This window comes from Myxocyprinus asiaticus, chromosome 33 (assembly GCF_019703515.2).
Source record: "Myxocyprinus asiaticus isolate MX2 ecotype Aquarium Trade chromosome 33, UBuf_Myxa_2, whole genome shotgun sequence".
Lineage (NCBI taxonomy): Eukaryota > Metazoa > Chordata > Actinopteri > Cypriniformes > Catostomidae > Myxocyprinus > Myxocyprinus asiaticus.
In genome coordinates this window covers 31,288,401-31,309,735 of record NC_059376.1, presented here as the reverse complement: position 1 = coordinate 31,309,735, position 21,335 = coordinate 31,288,401, and the positions used below count along the sequence as shown (strand labels likewise).

Sequence of the window (21,335 nt, the reverse complement as noted above, 5' to 3'; positions counted from 1 at the left end):
ACTACCGGATTTAGCAAGTGTTCAACAAATCAATGTAAATACTTGTAAATAGTACAAATTATGCAATTTAACAATAAATATGTAACAAAAATAATATATCAAATATAATATCTTATTTATTGATTGAATATATTTATTTATTCATTTCTAAAAAGCCAAGATGTGACCAAAAAGATGAAAAAGTAATCAAATATAATTAGTACAATTTATGTTTTCCTAATGTACAAGTTAAAAGCTCCCCTGTATAATTAACAGCATTAGCTGGAAGATAATTTCTTTTATATGTAAGCAAAAGGGACATTATAACTGAAATAAACCCATATGAATCGATATTGAATTGAATCGAGAGCTTGTGAATCTGAATCGAATTGAATCGGGACATCCATATCAGTACCCAGCCCTATAAGTGACAAGGCAAAATACTGTTGAGTTTGATTGGAAGAAAAACCATAACAAAAGATATGGGAAACATTTTCTTTGGAAAAGTCTATTTATTTTGCTATCCTAAATGCACAAATAAATTGTTAGGTTAATTTTATTATTAGAATTTAGCATTGTTTTTGCCCTCCAGTCCACAACCCAATCAGATCAGACCCACCAGTTGAGAACTACTGGTCTAGCACATTTTATACCAACCTAACTGTTTAAAATATGCAGGCATAAAAGGATCTCTGTATATGTGTGAAACAGACAGAGAAGAAAGCAAACCTGTATCTCTCTCAGGTCCTTGTCACACAAGCCTTGTAAAGGGTCAATAACGTTCTGTTTGACATCAATGTCCAAAGAATCCTTTACCTCTGCTAGCCTCTTCATACTTTCACCAACATCAACTAGAGCACCGCCTACACTCACAAAAAATGCATTCTCAGGGTTGCATAAATACTGTATCTGTGTACTTATTTTCTATGTTTGGAAAACAGGTGAATCTCAAACATAAACTCATGAAGTTTTAAATGCTGCACTCTTTCTGTAGACCCACCAAAGTTAGTTTCCTCTCCAAGTTCTCTTCCATACTTTGCCATGCATTCTCCCAGCAGCCCCTCTGCCTGTGGATAACCTGGACTCTTCACCTGCCCTCTGATCTTAGACATAGTGTTCAACATAGAGAGCTTTGCACGAGATGCTGTGTGAGACAGGCAGAGACAGCAAAAGAGAAAGACTAATAGAGGCAGAGTTGGACATTTTACAGCAATTACCCATCTGTTTTGCAAAGGGAAAAAACTTACTGAGGAGTACAACGTGTAGAATTTTTTAAACAGTAAAGGCCGATTTATACTTCTGCGTCGAACATACAGTGTAGGCAAGGTGTAGCTACAGCGGTTATGGCGTAACCTACGCCGTAGCCTGACGTGCAGCTCTTCAAAAATGTAACTGCGCGTTGCGTCGACGCAGACCACAAGGCTGTAATTTATCCACTTTAACCAAAGACCGCCTCCAAGGATGATAACAAGGAATTCTGAGGTAGCTTCACATTTTATCCAAGTTTATTGTAATATTTCTGCATAATATCAAATTGTATTTGGGCTCGTGGCCATTAAAGCAATTGTCTCAATCGGGAGCATCTGTTGTTTTTTTTTATTCTGTTTGTATTTTATGAAGTTACAAGCGAAATGCACAACAGTTATCTGTTTACATCTTACAAACTCTAAAAGCTTATTTCTCCAGGCCTTTACTTGATATTTGATATGTGAGTGAATATGTTTTGTATTCTATTCGCAAACTTTCTGATCGGCATGATGTTTTGACCGTATGTTTGACAGTATTGAGTACAATAAACAGGGTTGGGAGGGTTACTTTTGAAATGTATTCCACTACAGATTACAGAATACATGCTGTAAAATGTAATTTGTATTCTGTTAGATTACTCAAGGTCAGTAACGTATTCTAAATACTTTGGATTACTTCTTCAGCACTGGTAGATTTTTTCACTTGTTTTGACTATAAAAACTCTGCCAGTACAGTAAGACAAAATACACGTTAAAAATTTTGTTTCTAAAACAAATCCTTGTTTTAAGGATTTTTAGATATTTTTACAGGAAAACAATAAAAAAATTATCAAGAATACGATTTTTGCCCTAATATCAAAGATCTTACTAGAAAAGAAGAAATTATTATCCAACGTGAATTTTCTTGATAAAAAAATATGATCGTGCCTGGTAACATGTGCATGTAAAATGGCTAGAAATAGCATTTTAGCTTAGCGTACAGCTGACAATTTACACAAGGTTTATTTCTATGTCTTCTGCTCCAGACTTACTTCAAACTTACTTCTCTGTCTGCTCGTATGAATGTAACACATCATAAGAAAGTGTTTCCACTGTTCAAATGCACTTTGGATCGCATCATTTATATGTATAAATGTTTTCCATCTGTAAGGACTAAATATTAAATTAACCAAATGACAATAAAATGCAAAGTAATCTCTTCAGTAATCAAAATACTTTTTTAATGTAACTGTATTCTAATTACCAATGATTTAAATTGTAACTGTAGTGGAATACAGTTACTTATATTTTGTATTTTAAATATGTAATCCCGTTACATGTATTCCATTACTCCCCAACACTGACAATAAATAAAAATATTTCATAACTTATGGAAACAGAACACTTCAAATTTGTCAGCAAATTAAAAAGCACCTGGTAAGAGTTGGTTATATTGCCTAAATATATTGTAAAGTCTTTAAAACAACACCCATTTTGTGTTATTCAGGTGAGTAGTTATTAATTAATTTGACGATATCTTTTTCATCGCGGAACATCAAAAGTATGCCAAAATATTGATGTATTATTATTTAAGCGACTCAAGAGTAAGCATACAGTAATTTCCTCATTTATTTAGTATAATAAATATGTACCTACATTTCAACATGTTCACATACTTTGAACTCATTTTTGATGCTACAATAAATTAATAAATTCTTCTGAAACCAGAAATTAAATTGCTTGCATTGCTTTTGTTTATTTATGAAACATATAGTTAGCATTTGGCTGTGTACTCACAGAACGACACAGACACACCAACGCAGAACTATACTGTAAATGCAAACCAACACGCTGGCCACTACGCGGAGCATATGCTGTATATTCGATGCAGAATTATAAATCAGCCTTAAGCCAACTAAATAAAAGCACCAGGCACTGTGTCTAACATGGTATAGCTTCAGGTATTTTAAGGTCTTACCTGGATTGGGCTGCAGGTACTCTGATGTTTTAGAGATGACTTCTACCACAGCTTTATTTGTCACATCTACTTTCTACAGAAACACAGAGGGAAGGTTACTGCACAGAAAACATGACTAAATGTATATATACACACAGCACTACAGGCCAGACACAATAACCCACACAGATCCTTCTTGATGGTTCAAAATTATTTTTAATAACACCGTTTTTAATAAGGATAAATGCAAATAAAGGCCAAACTGTAAAATGTAATAAAAAAGTTTGGTTTCTCTACAATTGCATTCATGTCATTGTGATGAAAAGGAGGATTATTTCATTTTGGTATTCCAAATCTCATCTGTCATCGACTGTGAGTGGTTTAAACCTCTCAAATATTACACAAACTACAAGGATCCCCAGAGTCAGATTAAGCCAAGTCTATAACTAAATCAGATTATCACAGGATTGTCTATTGAAAATCACTTGTAGCATAAGGTCACATTTAAAATGTGCCATCAAAACACTGCTCCTCAGGCCAAAGTAATCTTTATTGGATTAGGAACTTCATTAAACTGGATACCACAATATGTGAAAGACTACTTAAATAAGGATGCAATTTATATGTATCAAATTTGTGAAGCCAATGTTTAATGTTACAACAAAGTAAAACTCATATCATTGAGCAATATTTGCGCAGAAGCTTTTATGACATCATGCAGGATTACAGGATAGGATTATTTCATTCAGATATTTAGATTTCAGTTTAAGACACTGCAGTGAATTAAAAACAAAGAAATTAGCTAATTAAAAAAAGCAGACAATCGACTTCCTTTATTACAGCCCTATACAACACTTTCACTTTTAAAACGGTAAACGGAGTAAACTTAATAGCTGTTTCTGAAAAACACACATGGTGTAGAAAATCTCATTGATGGGTGTGTGGGACAGAGGTCAAGTCTTTGAATCACTTATGTGTTTAAATCAAAGTCTTTAGAAAAAATGTTGACTGCAGTGGGGGGAAATTATGCTCCACTCACTCGCTCCAGGTCCTTGAACTCCTCATCGAGTTTAGTTCCCTCAGCACCGCCAACCTTCTCACTCACCATCTGACACAAACAGAGAGAATGAAGTCATTTTTAAGAGACTTGTGGTGAGCCATAGAAAGACAGCTCAACATTTTGGTCTCTTTTGACAAGTAACAAAATGACAGAAGATTTTGCAAGACAGAAACGAGGTGAAGACAAATTAATCAATGTAACTGAAACAAAGAGCTTGTGCATCACATTTTGAGCAAGCCAGTGGATAAAGGGAAGTCCAGGAATAATAATTTTCTGTTAATATTATTAGTAAAAAGTCACTAATAATAATAATGAACTTTACATTCTGGGATTAGCAGATTTTCTAAGGCTAGCCAATTTCTGTTTAAAGTCAAGTGCACGGCACAAGACTGAAGCTTGTCAACCTTCCATGTTTTAAGTCTGCATCAAAAGGCCTCTATTCATAGCCAACTCACAGTGCGTGCCCACTGCACACTTGTAAGACACGCTGCTAGGGTTGCCAACTTTCTACCTACCAAATATGGCATATTCCAGCTCCAAACATGGAATACCCCATACCCCCAAATTACATCATGCACATTTTTGACAAAATGCTGCTTATATAATTCTCCTGTGTTTTATGGAAAACAAACAGAAGACATGCATTGACTGTCACTGATCTTTCCCCCACTGTCAAGTGTAGCATCCGTGTAACATAGCAACAGCCTGTTAGGGTGAAAGGTGTCTGTGTTTTAGATAAATTTCTCTGGATTTGTTTTCCATTCTAATCTGTAATTATTAACATTAAAAACTGTTTATGAAACTGACTCGAATGAAAAAAAAGAAAAACTATTTGGGGATGAGACGCTTAAATATGGGATGAACTGCATCCTGTATAGATTTAATAAGGAACGCAATTCTGTTCCCTTAAATATGGGACGATTATGTATTCCCGTGCCTCCAAGAATGGAATGGAGAACTGGTGAATTTTAGGATTGTAACTACAGTGAATTCTGACAATCTGAATACAAATATACTGAATTCTCGCAATCGTACGGATTACGTCATTAGTCATCACTATGCCCCTGAATGTCAGGCAGAGAAAACACTACTCATTTTATGTAAAAGAAGAGGGATGAAGAGTCAGAAGCTCATTTCTCGAATCACAGGATTTCTCTTTCTAAATCTGCAGGAAGCAGATTTCCGAAACATTGGCTTGCAAGTCACTACGGATGTTTCCACATTTAAGTCTTATTTTCCCTCCGAGTAGGCTTTTTTGAAGTGCAGGATAATCGCCTCAGGTGAGTCAGGTCCCTTCTTTCACCAGACCATGTTGACGTTAATTTTGCTCATCAAAAATGTATGCTCTGAGTAAGTAGCCTAAAAAATTTTTTTATTTTAGGATAGGTATGACACTATTTTTTAATTACCATTATTATTTTTATCCTGCTGATCAACAAGGCTATTTTCAACGAAGTGCTGACTGCTTAACTGGTTAAATTATATTTTATTCTGTGTGCATGTCATGTTTAGAACAATACATTAGGTTTATTGTACATTTCTCACAGGCTTAATTTTTTTTACATCGTAACTGTTATTGGTTAACGTTCTTTACCGAACAGCTGTCATATTAGATCATAAACTAATGAACATGAAACACGCAAAACTTTTTAAAAAATATTTTTCTCTTGTAGATTTGAGTTCCTGTTAATTATTTTCAACAATGTCCTGACTGTTTTTAATATGTTAAGTAACTTTTACTTGGTGAATTCCATTTAGAACAGGCTACTAGGTTTGTTCTTTTCCATCCTGCACTGCCTATTCTTTCAATTGTTTTCAATAACTATGCCCATATTCGCTAACATTGATTCAGTGAATGCATGTCATGTTCTATATTTAATGTACAATGATCATAATGCAAGGCAAGCATGTTTCATTTAAATGCCCCTTTTCAGTGAAATTTAGTGTCAGATTTGGCTGTTGGAATGGTTGTTCGAATTGGGTTGCATAAACACACAGTTTTTTTTTACTGTTTTCAGAGGGTTTCTTACTTTTAACTAGTCGACTTGAAAATGTACGTTACTGAACCTGCTTCTGCCACCACACAGTTGTTCTCAGGACTTGGCAACATATGCTCGTTCCATACAGTCTTTAAATCATGAGCATGCAACAGAGCACCAAAGAGAATGATTGGGCAACTGTTGAACAAGGCCAGTGTTACATTTCAGACCTCACTAACGTATGTAGGTAATTTCTAAAATGCACAGATTGACGGTCTCAGACGCGGAGGCAACTGAGATTCGTCCTCCACCACCTGGATTGAGGCGAGTCACTACACCACCACGAGGACTTAAGAGCGCATTGGGAATTCCAAATTGGGGAAAAAAAAAAAAAATGATCTAGTGTAAAAATGTCTCCAATAAGATATTAAACGTTCTGATAGTTAAGTGCGGATTAATGGAGTATTCGGTTTTCTCAGCAGCCAAGCGCCCCGTCACATGTAATACAATCCTTGGCGGACAACATCTGCAATGTATTCATGCCCAGGGGTTCTCCTGCAGCAGCATCACTTAAAAAAAAAAAAAAAAAAAAATGTATGTTTTGAAAGTATATAGGCATAAATACATTTTTTATGTATTTATGTAAAAAGTATTCACAAAATAACAGCACAACCTATTGACAAAAGTAAATTCATTTAGATCCTTTTTTAGTGAAGATTGACTTATCATTCAGTTTTCATTGTGTTTTTAAATAATAAAAAAAAAAATTCAACATGAAGATGAAAGAAAATATAGTTAAATCTTTTAAAAGCATTTTCTTTTCAGTAAAAACGTGAAACATTATTTTATTAATAATCATTTTCAATTAGATTATTTCACGTGACACGAAAGTTTTTCTTATTTCAAAGGGGGGTGTGAACCTAAAAAATAGAGAACCACTGATCTAAAACCGCCTGTTTCTTTACAACTTCCACTTATTCTGCACTACAGCAAGGACTTTCTGAACTCTACTCAGACTGTACACTTAAAGGACTAGTTTTTATTTATTTATTTTTTACTTTACAAAGACTTTTCTCCATCTCTGCTTAAACTCCACTTGGGGAGGTTCTTGCACCATCTGCAATTTAGCTTACAAACACAGCTTTTGCTGCTGGAAAAAATCAGCATGGCAATTAAAACCACCATTCACTAGAGTAATCCAGAAACAAGCTCCAGATGGTCAATTCCTACTGACCACTTTTACATGCACTTAAGAAAATTTTATTCCAGGGTTTTAGCATTAAGTGGCGTTCTGAAACATCATGTAAACAAGAACACTGATTTCCTTATGCCGTTTAAGGGATTATGAGAAAGCAGTTTAACACACCTAGGTTTCTCTCGAATAATGCAGCTTAATGTGCTCATGTAAACACATAAGCTGTGTTCTGATGGGTTAGCAAAAGTCATAGGATGGAGCCCATCAACATGTCAACACAGCGGAAAGAATTAAACATTTCTGGGAGTAGAGTGGAAAAATCACATATACTATAAACCAGGGTTCCCCAATTAGTTTTCACCAAGGGCCAAATTCTGCCAACAATACAAAGTAATGACAAAGTGTTTGTGTTGCTGCTATTATTACTCTTATTATTATTGTTGTTTTCATTATTAAAATTCACACATAAATATTCAGATTTTTATTAGTTATTTTTCACAGTTTTAGCAGCCTGTTTTATTTATTCAAACAATTATGAACATTTTGTTTGTATACAGAAACAAAAACAAACAAAAGAAACTTTGATGAACAATCTGGATCTCCATGTCCTCCATGTGTCAACTGTTCCTGCTCATCTCCAAATGGGATCTACTTCCTGCACTTTCCCTAACCGCATATTAAATTATTAGACCTATTAGCATTAATATTGTTATTGTTCTTAAGGATAACAAAGTATTGCAATAATTTCATCAAAGCCAATGTTTTCTTAAAAATAATTTTTAATATTAGGCTATGCATCATATTTTTTTTACTGTAGAATGCTATTCTTATTGTGCACTATTTCACGTGTATTTGTATCACAGTACCTTATGTTATATTATCCAGGCATTAATCCAGACATTATAAAAAGAATACTTGACTTAGGGAGTCTGTTTGGAATATACTCGTAGCAAAATATACGTGCAAATATAAATAGGATGTATATTTATGCAACAGAGCTCTTTACTCATCTCACTTGCATAAAAACACAAATTATATGCATCAACACCATGGAAAGAACATAATGTAACAGTTATGCCAAATTAGGTAAATAAATGCTTTAACAGCATTCAATATATTAATCTCTAGCACTGACAGGTTTGCAGGGCAGGAGACTGGTATAAATGTTTGAAGAACAGCAACAGCACCACCAACTGTACAGGGGTGAAATTGTTTTTCATTTTTAAAATGAAAAATGTGTGTATAGACATTTCGTTGGAAGATTGTCTTGCAAAATTGTCACTGATTTGGTGTAAACAGGCCTTTAGCATGGGCCAAACATTTGTCTCCCGCGGGCCACCTATTGAGGAACCCTGCTATAAACTATACCCATTTATACATACGAATGTAAAATATCGACTGTCCCTAAGGTCTGCATATGTGTTAGAACACTGGGGGAATCCCAGAGTTTTATGTAATAGGGAAATCCCTACTATTGCATTGCAATTCAGCTGCAGGTCATGATAGTAAGTTAAGGAAACAAACATAGCAACAACTCTGGAATATCAGGAAATGAAGCAAATCAACTGAGAGTAAAATAGTGAAGTTTTCCTTGGATGCCATGTGTGTTATTTACACAAGCGTCACGGGAAAATTACATTGCTGTGGAGAAAGCTGCTTACTGAACAAGCCACATGTATATGGGAGTAAAGAGTGCGCTGCTTAGCTATACAGTGCATGTAAACAGGAACGCTGTTTTCTTGCAATAAGCTGCTTTCTGGTGTCCATGTAACTGTAGTCACTGATTTCTAACACTTTTACTTTAAGGCACAAAAGAACATTTTTGACATGGAGGTGTCTGCCTGTAGTAACCTTTCACTCCTCTACATCCGCCAAGCATGTTTGCATATTTGTGCAATTCAGTTTGTTTGGCCAGGGCACAAAGGAAACAAATTATTAATTAACTGGCGTTTTGTGGCAAGCAGTCAACTGTTGCGTCCGTACGTCTCCAATATGTTGGGGTGGGGAAAGGCACTAGATAGAGTCAACCTTATAAACTGGGTGAAAAACATACTGCTCATATTTAGAGCATTGATAAAGATGTTCTCAAACTGACATGTAGAAAATGATGGTATTTTTAAATATAACAGTAATGCACATTCAGTGCAACCTGACCTTCCCCAAAGCGGTTAAAGTTCATATTTTTAGAAAATAATGGCGGCACTGAGTTTCAGCATGGACAGATTTACACTGTGAATACACTGCAGTCTCAAAAAACAAGGACTTATGGGCTCTCTGTATCATGTGTTCTATCGCATAAAGCATGATGTCAAATTAACCTCATCTGATATACATTACTGTGCATGTATGTTTAATATAATTCCAGAGAGACAACAGAGGACCATCTGTTCTCCCCAAGTGTTATGATCTCAATCAGTCACTCATACAATGATCTGCACAGCTCAAAAAAGAGCAACATGATTATTCATATTTTCAAGAGAATGAGGTTCTATCAGCAGCTGAAGAGATAATGCAAGGGCTCAGTTCTGTCACACACTGTTGATAATGAAGGCAAAGTTCTGCTAACTTTGGCATAAATACACACACACACAGGCAGCCATGTAGCCAAAGCAGACCCAGCAGGAGAAGACTGAAACCAAGGCCACACTCCATAGATAATGTTGTACTTGTGGGCCTCATGAAGAGAAGAATGCATGAGTCTACTGTCACAGAGAAAAAGCTGGAATTTCAGAACAATCCCCCACTCTTATTAAATTCTCACCAACAAATAAAAGGCAAATAAACATGTCACTAGGTAGCTACCCACTTAAAAGAATTTTCACCCAAAAATAAAAATTCTGTCATGATTTACTAACTCTAATTTTTTGCAAATCCGTATAAATTTGCTCTGTGGAACTAGGGATGGTGCAATTATACGGTTTTACTTTTAACCGCAATTAAAAATGTCACGGTTAATTTAACAGTAAGAATTTCGAATCCATGGATTAAAACCCTGAAATGCGTTTTTTTACACGTGGCAAAAATATTATATATAATGTATAAATATATTATATAAAGAGTTTTTCCTAATATTTTGTAAGCCTAAATGTGAAAAACTCTTGTGCCTGTGTGGTACTGGAGCTGTTGCTGTGGTTAAGGATGCTGTCGTGGTGCTTGACTTTCAATTTACCTAAAACTGGGGCTTAAACACACAAACTCCAACATATAACAAAGGGATTTGATCTACCAGATTCATATCCATCAAAAATGGCGACTTAAATCGGCTGTTTGGGAGCATTTAAATAACTGACTAAAGACGACGGATGTGAAACAAGCAGACAGAAGTCCTAGAAAGATACAAATGGGACAATCAAAATCAAATCAAATCACTTTATTGTCACACAGCCATATACATAAGTGCAATGGTGTGTGAAATTCTTGGGCGCAGTTCCGATCAACATAGCAGTTGTGACAGTGATGAGACAGTACCAATTTACAGTAACATCAAATTAACACAGCACAATTTAAACATCTGATATACACATAATTACACTCAACAATACACAAATAATAACATACACTGTACAGTATACAATACGCACTATATAGATACACATTATTCAATAAAAATAAAAAATAAAAATATATAAAAATGTATATATAGTATATATAGAATGTACAGTATTGTACTGTATTGACATTCAGGCTGTCGGTTGATAGTCAGTTGTTAAGAGAGAATATAATATAATAATAATATAATTTATGACAGTCCGGTGTGAGATATAAGAGTAAGGGTAATAAAGTGCAGTGCTGATGTATTTTGATCGTGGGAGATCAAGAGTTCAGAAGTCTGATTGCTTGGGGGAAGAAGCTATCATGGAGTTGGCTGGTGCGGGTCCTGATGCTGCGATACCGCCTACCTGATGGTAGCAGTGAGAACAGCCCATGTCTCGGGTGGCTGGAGTCTCTGATGATCCTCCAAGCTTTTTTCACACACCGCCTTGTATATATTTCCTGGAGGGAGGGAAGCTCACCTCCGATGATGTGTCTGGCAGTTCGCACCACCCTTTGCAGTGCTTTGCGATTGTGGGCGGTGCTATTGCCGTACCAGGCGGAGATGCAGCCAGTCAGGATGCTCTCTACAGTGCAGGTGTAGAACCGTGTGAGGATGTGGCGGTTCATTCCAAACTTCCTCAGCTGTCTCAGGAAGAAGAGGCGCTGATGAGCCTTCACATCGACTTCAGTGTGGATGGACCATGTGAGTTCCTCAGTGATGTGGACACCCAGGAACTTGAAGCTGCTGACTCTCTGCACCGGTGCTCCATTGATGGTGATGGGACTGTGTTCTCTGTCTTTTCTTCTGAAGTCCACCACAAGCTCCTTTGTCTTACTGACGTTGAGGGAGAGGTTGTGCTCCTGACACCAGTGTGTCAGAGTGTGCACCTCCTCTCTGTAGGCTGTTTCATCATTGTCAGTGATCAGACCTACCACCGTCGTGTCATCAGCAAACTTAATGATGGCATTGGAGCTATGTGTTGCCACACAGTCATGTGTGTACAAGGAATACAGTAGTGGGCTGAGAACACAGCCCTGCGGGGCTCCAGTGTTGAGGGTCAGTGATGAGGAGATGTTGCTGCCTATTCTAACCACCTGGCGTCTGCTTGACAGGAAGTCCAGGATCCAGCTGCACAGCGAGCTGTTTAAGCCCAGAGCCCAGAGTTTCTCATCTAGCTTGGAGGGCACTCTGGTGTTGAATGCTGAGCTGTAGTCTACAAACAGCATTCTCACATATGTGTTCTTTTTTTCCAGGTGGGAGAGAGCAGTGTGTATTGTAGATGCAATGGCATCATCAGTGGAGCGGTTGTTGCGGTAAGCAAACTGCAGCGGGTCAAGAGAGAGAGGCAGCACAGAGCAGATGTAATCTCTGATTAGTCTCTCAAAGCATTTGCTGATGATGGGGGTCAGAGCAACAGGACGCCAGTCATTTAAGCAAGTTATTTTTGATTGTTTTGGAACAGGCACAATGGTGGATGTTTTAAAGCATGTGGGGACTACAGACAAAGAGAGGTAAAGGTTGAAAATGTCCGTAAAAACACCAGCCAGCTGGTTTGCGCACGCTCTGATGAAAAAAAAGATTTAGTACATAACAGGAATTTGAATTATAAACAAGCCCGAAATACACATGGGACTACTATTTTGAAATGATCATGCTCCCAGTTGTGAACTCACTGACGGTTGATTCACTGAGAAAGTGACCAAATTCAAACTGCTAACCTGAGCTCCTGAGTTCAAACGAGCTCTTGTCGGGTGATTCATTATAAAGACCCTGTTCAAAATAGTCACTGTTCACAAATCGGACATCATGGCATGCGCTGTTTGTTGTTGCGTGCAGCCAGCTCTAAAGATGTATTCAAAACAAGATGATATCTGATGAAACCGAATACGAAAGCACACATCCCGACTGTCGCCAATGGTGACTAGATTTTAAATTATTGTCGCAATCATTTATTTTTGGTCACATTTGCAACCATTTTAGTCGAAGTGTGGAGCCCTGACTAATAAGTTTTAGTTTGAAAGTGCATGAAATTTGCTACATTTATGTCTCACATCCACACTAGAACGTAGGTCTAAACGATTAATCTGAGAAAAGAAATCTAAATCGTGATTAAACTAGTGTGACTACCAAACCGCAAAAGCTGTGATTGAAATAACTAAATAAATTGTCAACATGCACTGCCTGCATGGCTTACTGTATGTGCACAGCTCTGTTCTCTGTAGTGTATTACACATACACAAAGCACACGTGAGGCTCATGATACTGTGTTTCCAGTGATTTTAGAGTGGTTTTGTTCAGACTATAGTGTATTCCACATAGTCTGAGCATACATGAGGCTCATAATGCAGTGTTTTCAATGTGGTTCTATACACACAAATTCCCACTCTTGCTCAGAGTGCTCGAGTATTTCAGTGCGCTAAAGTGCACTGAGCGCATTATATTTACAGCGCTCTAGATTCACTAATTTCAAATTTGCATGTCTTCCTTCAGTTTTCTGCCAAAATAAAAGCTTGAGGGTTTTACCGGACTGCATAGCAATGCCACATGCAAGAAATTATTAAAGAAATATAGTACCATTGTATAATACTACTAATGTTATTATTATTATTTTTATAATCATCATTGTAATCATCATACAAAAATATATTTTCATAATAATTTCTTAACACAATAATAACAAATGATTTGGTTCCAAAAAAACTATGATTAAAGCGGGCTAAGACCCTATCACAAAGGAGGGATGCACCGCTAGCATTTTTTCTCTTCTGATCTGATACCTGAACTCTCAGTATCACCCAAAACTGATCCCGAATCCGATACCAGGGTTATTTTTTCTAAATCAGTTTAGAATATCTAATCCTCATTGTGTGGAACTGATTGGGGGTAGTCTTCTATATCGGAAGAAACACAAACCTCTAACCACTCATCATTTCATTATAAAATAGAGAAAACAAAATACAATTACATTAAAAAAATGTAGCCTATAAGGAAAAACTTTTTAAAACTGTCTACTGGATAATGCAGCAGCAAAAGTAGTCACAGTAGCTTAATATGTATTTCATTCAAGATCTGGTGTATTACTCCTCCGATCACAATGCATGTTATAAGCGAACCAAACTATTGAGCATTTACATCTAAGATGTAGTTCATGCCCCGCCCACATATTGTGAGCCAGAGCATGTGAGCGAAGCGGAGCGGTGGGACACTCCGCTCAGTAACCTGCTCCATGCACGTGCGCTCCGCTCAGCTGCTCAGCCGCTCTGCTCAAGTACCGCTCATGTTCACCAGTAAAAAAGCGTTCGCTCAAATCCCACTCTGACATGAAATTTCTCTGTAGTATACTTGGTTCCAAACACGCACACAGGGGGTAGCTACAGTGGCCCAAGCAACTGCCCCTTTGCCCACATGGGCTGAGGTGCCCCTCTGGGTGAAATATAGACTATAGGCCGACATTTATTAAATTACCAAATGATTAGTAATGAACACATCTGAAATTATGTGATTGTATTGTTGTGTTTTTGTATATAAAATTTCGCTGTTTATTTTGGACTGGTTCACAACTGCTGTTAGATAATCGAGTCAACCAGATCTTCCTTATCATTTGTAATCAGTCAAATATTTCTCTGTTAGCACATCATTGAACATCTTGGTGTGAGGCCTCCACACACGCTATGTCTCCGTGGCAACGTGCTCAACAAGCCACGTGATAAGATGCGCGGGTTGATGGTCTCAGACGCGGAGGTAACTGGGATTCATCCTCTGCCACCCGGATTGAGGCAAATCACTACACCACCACGAGGACTTAAAAGCACTCTGGGAATTGGGCATTCCAAATTGGGTGAAAAAAAAAAAAAAGAAAGAAAACATGGACTGATGCCAGGAAAAATATTGCAAGTAAAAGTGAAATTCATAATTGTTTTTCAGTTGATTCCACAGAATTATTATACTGTAGATTTGAAACATGAATAGGTTTCTGATATAATGCTATCAGACTTTGGGTCTGTAAATTAAAATGAGCAATTTCTCATCCTAATTTTGTGTTCAGTTTTAAAGTGTGTATTAATTTATCCAGAAAACAGCAGTGAATGTTTTTCTCATTTTCAGTGTTGTTGCTTTATTAATATTCCCAACAATTTTATATGTACGAATCATATGCAATCTAAAGGACTGTGGTTATTTATATATTATTATATTAGTAGTTACCATGTGCCCCTTTGTTTTTCCTTGATATTTTTAAAGCTTTATAAAGTGAATCTTTATATGCATCAAACGATCAGGTCTTGTGCATGCACTCTTTATATGTACAGCAAGGTTTAACCATGGTTTAACAAATAAAATATATTTGTCCTGCATAAAGTGAGATTTTGTCCAATATATATTAGATGAATTCACATTTAATGATCCTAAAACAAATAAAAATTATTTAATTCACAAATTATACTGCCTTCGTTTAAGAAAAGTTTCTTTTTTTTCTAATGTACAATCATTTATAGCTTTTTTTCCTCTGCTCATGAATGCAGCAAGCGATGTCGGAACCACTAATCTAGAATAATTTTCTTTACGTTCCACTTCTTATTAAGGTGTGGATTTGGCTTTGGGAAACTGACCAGCAGTTATGAGCCACTTTATCCTGAAGCAGAAATCTGGTCGATTAAGTGAGATAATTCCGCAATAAATTTCTCTATGCGAGAGTGGAAATCTTTAACAATCAAATACTCAATTGTACAATGGAGGTATGAAAGCAGTATGCTCTGCCTGCAAATTAGGACACACTGATCTGCAAGATCATACATGTTTATTGGTTTTGTGTGTGTGTAAGCCGGGATTCAAGGCAAAATGCTTTGCCAATATACAGTATTATTAAGCTTACATATTCAATTAAGGGTGCTCTAACGTTCGCAACCCCACAGAACCAGGCCTGCATCTAGCTGGCAGCTGCACTAACATGATGGCAAAACAACAAGATACCTTACTTATCTATTAATTTATTATCAAATAGTAGAGTAGCCTACTAGCTCACCTTTTGCTGCACTACATCGCGTAGCACATCCTCGTGCTCTCTGGCAATGTGACGTGTACGATTCCAAAAGGAATATTTGCTAATTCTCACTGTCTCTCCACACTCCCTTTCGAATTCTTCGTTCTTAGCTTTGATTAATACTTTGCATTTATTGAGGTTATAAGGTTTGCAACTTCACTAAAACAATGTTAGAGCTCCATAACCTCAGGGATATTGCTTATTTAGCAGATTCCCAAACCAGCATATCACGAAGCACATTCTGGGTTGAGCGAGCGGCACTGAGTGGCCTGAGAGAGCGGAGCAGAATCTTCAGAAAGGCGCTCTCCGCTCAGGTGGAATTATCACCGCTCACATGCTCTGTTGTGAGCAACTCTGAGAGCTGAAACCAAAGCACATCATCAGTCAGCATGTGCTGTACTGTGTGTGTGTGTGTGTGTGTGTGTGTGTGTGTGTGTGTGACACAACAGAGCACCGCTCATTTACTGAAGTGTGCTATGCATGCAGACTATATAGTTATTTATTAAACGCAGCCTTTTGAGATTTACTAAGCTACCGTATGTCTTCAAGTAAAATGCATGCGTCATATGGACTACTTTAATGGTTCTTTTTTGCCATTTTTGGAGCTTGATGTAAAGACCATAATTAACACACAGTATAGGATTTGGATCAGGCTGGTCAGACTGATACCCAATCAAAAAACATCAGTATCAGAGCCATTACCGATCCAGGTATCAGACTGGTGCATCCCTATCACAAAGTGGGTAAAAACAGGTACACAGTGAACAGATACAATGTGAACGCTACTTTTCCCCCCCTCTAAGTTTCACTGTATTTTTTGGTTTGGTTCTTTCTACGAGGACTATAGAGTATTTCTATTGGCAGTAAAGCATGTTTGCTCATAACTTAATTTTGGTAAAAATAATTCACTTGATTTTTTGTTTTTTTTTCACAGTTCAAATCACAACTGCAATTAGATTTTTTTTGTCCAAATTGTTTAGCCTTACTAGAACAGCGTTTTCCTCCACTGAAAACAGAGCATTTCAAAAATGCTAACAATAATTGAAAACTAAAGAAAACAAATGATGCCAGGAAAACTAAAAAAGATTTGTGTGGATGTGGCCTTAGACAGAATGTTAAGAACTGACAGTCACCAGACTCACACTAACTTTCATTGCATAAAAAAGAAAAAAGAAAAAAAGATATTCTGCGTTTTGTGTGAAGTATCCCTTTAACGGTGATATCAGTAATTTAACTATATTATAAACTATTGCCTTTGCCAGTTTAATATGCTGAAACAATGAGTAATTAAATGTAAATGCCATTAAAACTTTGCTGTTTCTTTGAGTATCCTGACCAGCTCAAAATAGCAAGACTGGTTTGACCAATGGTTCTGGGGTTTGGGGCAGGACTATAAGTTTGTTCAACCCCAATGGTAGGGAAAGTGTTTGGGAAACCTGTTTGAAAATTCGGTTTGGTCACGATTGTGGTGCAGATTACACACTTCATCTTTGAAGCTAACGTTATCCCACTGACTGCGAGGGGTGAAAGGTAGTTTTGATGAACTATGGTTTACTGGAGCCAGCCAATTTTGAACAATCAACTTGTTAGGTGTTAAGGTAGGCTACATTTTATGAAATGTGCACGAGAAGGCACGCAAAATAAGGTTTCTCCAAATACAGACTTAGAAAAGGACTATTGTGTGTACATTAAAAGCCAAACAGCTCTACAGACACCACATGGTGAGGAAGGCAGGACTGAGGGTGTGACTGGTGTGAGAGTTTTTGTTTTGGCAGGATCTCCATCCTCTGTCAAGTATTGATTACTGTGGAATGCTGGCATGAGTTCTCGCAGTACTGCAGTCCAATAAAATGAGCCAAGCAGAGCAGAGCACCTCCCAACCCCCCTTAGCTCTACATGAGTCATACTCCATCTCTTAGTCCCAAACACTGCTCACCACTGGCTGTCCATTTTAGTTTGCCCTGCTGTACTCGTCCACTCTTCATTTTCTCTTTTCACATCCCCAGTGGGGATCTGAGCTTGTTCCTGACAGGAAATTGGACAACTGTTTGTCCCTTCCTGCTGAGATCAGCGAACAGAGATGTGATGTGCCCTTAGGGAAAGACAACTACTGGCAAAGAGAAACTAACAAATAGTCAAAAACACATTAGCAGGAGACTTGGGATAATTACACCATTAACTACAGACAACAGTTAAAGGAATGTTCTGGGATCAATACAATTTAAAGGGATAGCTCCCCAAAAAATTATAATTCCGAAAAATTATAACTGACATAGAGAAACTAACAAATAGTCAAAAACACATTAGCTGGAGACATGGGATAATTACACCATTAACTACAGACAACAGTTAAAGGAATGTTCCGGCTTCAATACAAGTTGAAGGGATTGCTCACCGAAAAATTATAATTCTCTCATTTACTCAAGTCGCCTCAAACTCATATGACTTTCTGACTCCTGCTGAACACAAGCAAGATATTTTGAAGGATGTGATTAGTTCATACAATGTTAGTCAATGGCGTCCAAAACTTTTAAGCTCCAAATATGACAATGCATAAAAGAAATCCAAATGGCTGCATAAAAGAAATCCAAATGACTCAAATGGTTTAATCCACGTCTTTTAAAACAATACGATTGCTTTGGGTAAGAAACAGACCACAAATTAAGTCCTTATTCACTATAAATCTTGACATTTATAGTTAGTATAGCTACAAATGAATGTAGCTTTGTTTGTTATAAACAGGAGCGATAGTTTTATTGGTCAGTCGGTTGCAGAGATGCTGTATAACGCAACTGCCGTGTCAAATTAAGAGGTTTAGACATCTTCAGCAGCAAATATACCACAACATGATTTCTTTGCTCAATGTGCAATGTGCTCACTGATGGAGAGAGAGAGAGAGAGAGAGAGAGAGAGAGAGAGAGAGAGAGAAGAGAGAGATAGAGAGAGAGAGAAAGGACACCTAGTGCTGATTTACTGGTTCTGATTGTTGGGATAACAATATGATAGAAAGACAAAATGTATTGATTTGATTTGTTCATATGTGTGGATTTGTTTACTTTCCCCACATTATGAACATGGAACTTGCAGGAATTATTAAAATTGTGTGCAATACCCGCAATTCTGCGCCAAATTTCAGGCCCTGATTTTATGGACAAATACGGATCATAAATCCTTCAAAATATCTTCATTTATGTTTTGTATGAAAAAAATAAATAAATAAATAAGTGTTTGAGATGGTATGAGGATGAGGGTGAGTAAATTTTGAGAGAATTATCATTTTGGGTAACGTAAACCCTGTACTCTATTTTTTTCTCACTAAAATCATTTAGAACAGAGACTTTCCCACACTAAAATCATGCTAACATGTATAATGTTTACGTTTTGTGGCTATGATTTTGAACTTTATACTTTTGTATTTTAACGTTTATGGACTGCCCCTTCACTTCCATTGTAATGCCATACTGTAAACATAATATTTCCCCCTTTTATTTGACAACTTTTTTGGTAATCAACATTATGTTACAAATGCTGTCGACTGAGCTCAAGTTGTACTGAACCCGGAACAAGGAAGACACAGCCTTAATGATAAGGCTGTAGATCCATTAGAACTCAACAGCAGCCAAAATCAGGGGGGGGGTTTCCTGATAATAGATTTGGTTGCCTTCAAGTGTTTTAATCTTGATTGACTGTTCTTATCATAATTAAAAAGACAATATTAAGCCAAATTAGTTGGTAAATAAAGCAACAATGCTAACAGTGATTATTTACACACCATTTAGTTTTCTTAAGATATAGAAATATAATTGGCCAACAGAGCTCTACTAACAGGTTATTTCCGCTGCTTTTAAACAGCTGCTGAATACAACTTGTGCTTCTTTAAATAAATGCAAATTTCTTGAAACTACTGACAGACTAGCTACAAGATGACCATGCTTAAAACGTCAGTGCTGCAACGTAACACTTTCCAACTACATATCATCAGCTTTAAGATACCCACAACCATTGAAATCCCAGGAGAAAAACACACACACACACACACACACACACACACACACACACACACAAGCCCCAGAGAAGACGTGCTTGTCGAACCGATGGCATTCAAAGAGCAGCTAGCACTTCAGAAAACTGCGGTACACTTGTAAACCTGATGCTGCAGTACATTCCTGGAGCATTTATATGCAGAATTTGCATTTACGCACAAACACAAGCATATTATTTCCTTAACCAGCATTCTTTCATGGCTTCGTGTTTCATGAGTCGATCTCGAGCTTATGCTCAGAGCCAAACACGTTGTTTTTATTGCAGTAAACGTGGCAAAATGAGTGATGATATTAAGGATGGGGGCATTGCCTTACCAAGCTAAAGGAAAACAAACACACTTTTTGCATAAACGCAACACATTATAACCTCTAATTAGATGTGGATACTGACACTGACTATATATGATCCTTATGAAAGCTGCATAACTTTAAATATCACGTCTTTTAATTAGGACAAGACCTACAATAAAGGGACATTAAAAGCAGCTTCCTCAAAAAGGACATGACATCAAACAATAGCACGATATATTACTGCATGGTGTTAGAAATAGTTAAACATAGCAAGAAAAAGCACATAAACACTTTTAAAGTGTTAAACAGAGGACTGAAGTTTAACGCAACGTTAGCAAGCTAAGCTAACTGACACAGCATTGCGGTTCTCTGGAAGAAAACAACATGAAAAAAGTAACTCGCAAACCTGGCTCGCTTTGTAAAACTGCTTCTTTAAGCCCGCCACGGACATCTTCAAAACGTTCTCCCCTTTTCTCGACGAAAAAAGACTTATAACGTAGATATTACACAGACACAACTGTGTGACAAAAAGTCAACGGTCGCTGAGTGAAACATAAAACTCCAAGTCCTCAGATAAACGATAAACGACACCCACTCCACATAAAAAAAAACAAAAAACAGGTGGCTGTTGGGAAAGGTTATCAAGCTACAATATTACGTGTTGTTATATATATATATATACATATATATAGTACGTTTCTTTGAAAATTAGAGTTTTAACACGCTTAACAGTCTATCCACCGCATTTATAATTCCTGAGAAACTAGCGGTTTCCTGCGCAACGCAAGCACATTCCTTGCACGAGCGGAGAAAGGGTTGGAGAAGCGACTGCAGCGTCCACTACCGCCCAGGACAGGTGTTGCACTCTCAGTGCATTACTTTTACTGACCACACGATGGCGACAAAGGCGTACTATTCTAGGATTGTTTTCCATTATTTTTTGACTATTCTAGTCAATTAGTGCTATTTCATTAGAAATTAGTTTATATTGTAGTGCTACAAATATGCTAGTACTTTATTATTATGAAGAAC

The 21,335-nt window shown here is 37.1% G+C and overlaps 1 protein-coding gene across 2 annotated transcripts in view; it reads right to left on the bottom strand.

Moving 5' to 3' along the window:
* LOC127424456 (endophilin-A2-like) overlaps window positions 1-21,074 on the bottom strand; it is a 35,264-nt gene extending 14,190 nt beyond the window's left edge. For both annotated transcript variants that reach the window (XM_051669696.1, XM_051669697.1), the window contains exons 1-5: window positions 20,710-21,074; window positions 4,202-4,270; window positions 3,184-3,256; window positions 980-1,123; window positions 709-842 (exon numbers count right to left, since the gene is read on the bottom strand). In XM_051669696.1, coding sequence (XP_051525656.1) covers window positions 709-842; window positions 980-1,123; window positions 3,184-3,256; window positions 4,202-4,270; window positions 20,710-20,754 — 465 coding nt within the window. In that variant the 5' untranslated portion in view covers window positions 20,755-21,074. The remainder of the gene's footprint in view (window positions 1-708; window positions 843-979; window positions 1,124-3,183; window positions 3,257-4,201; window positions 4,271-20,709) is intronic.
* Window positions 21,075-21,335: the final 261 nt, after the last annotated feature.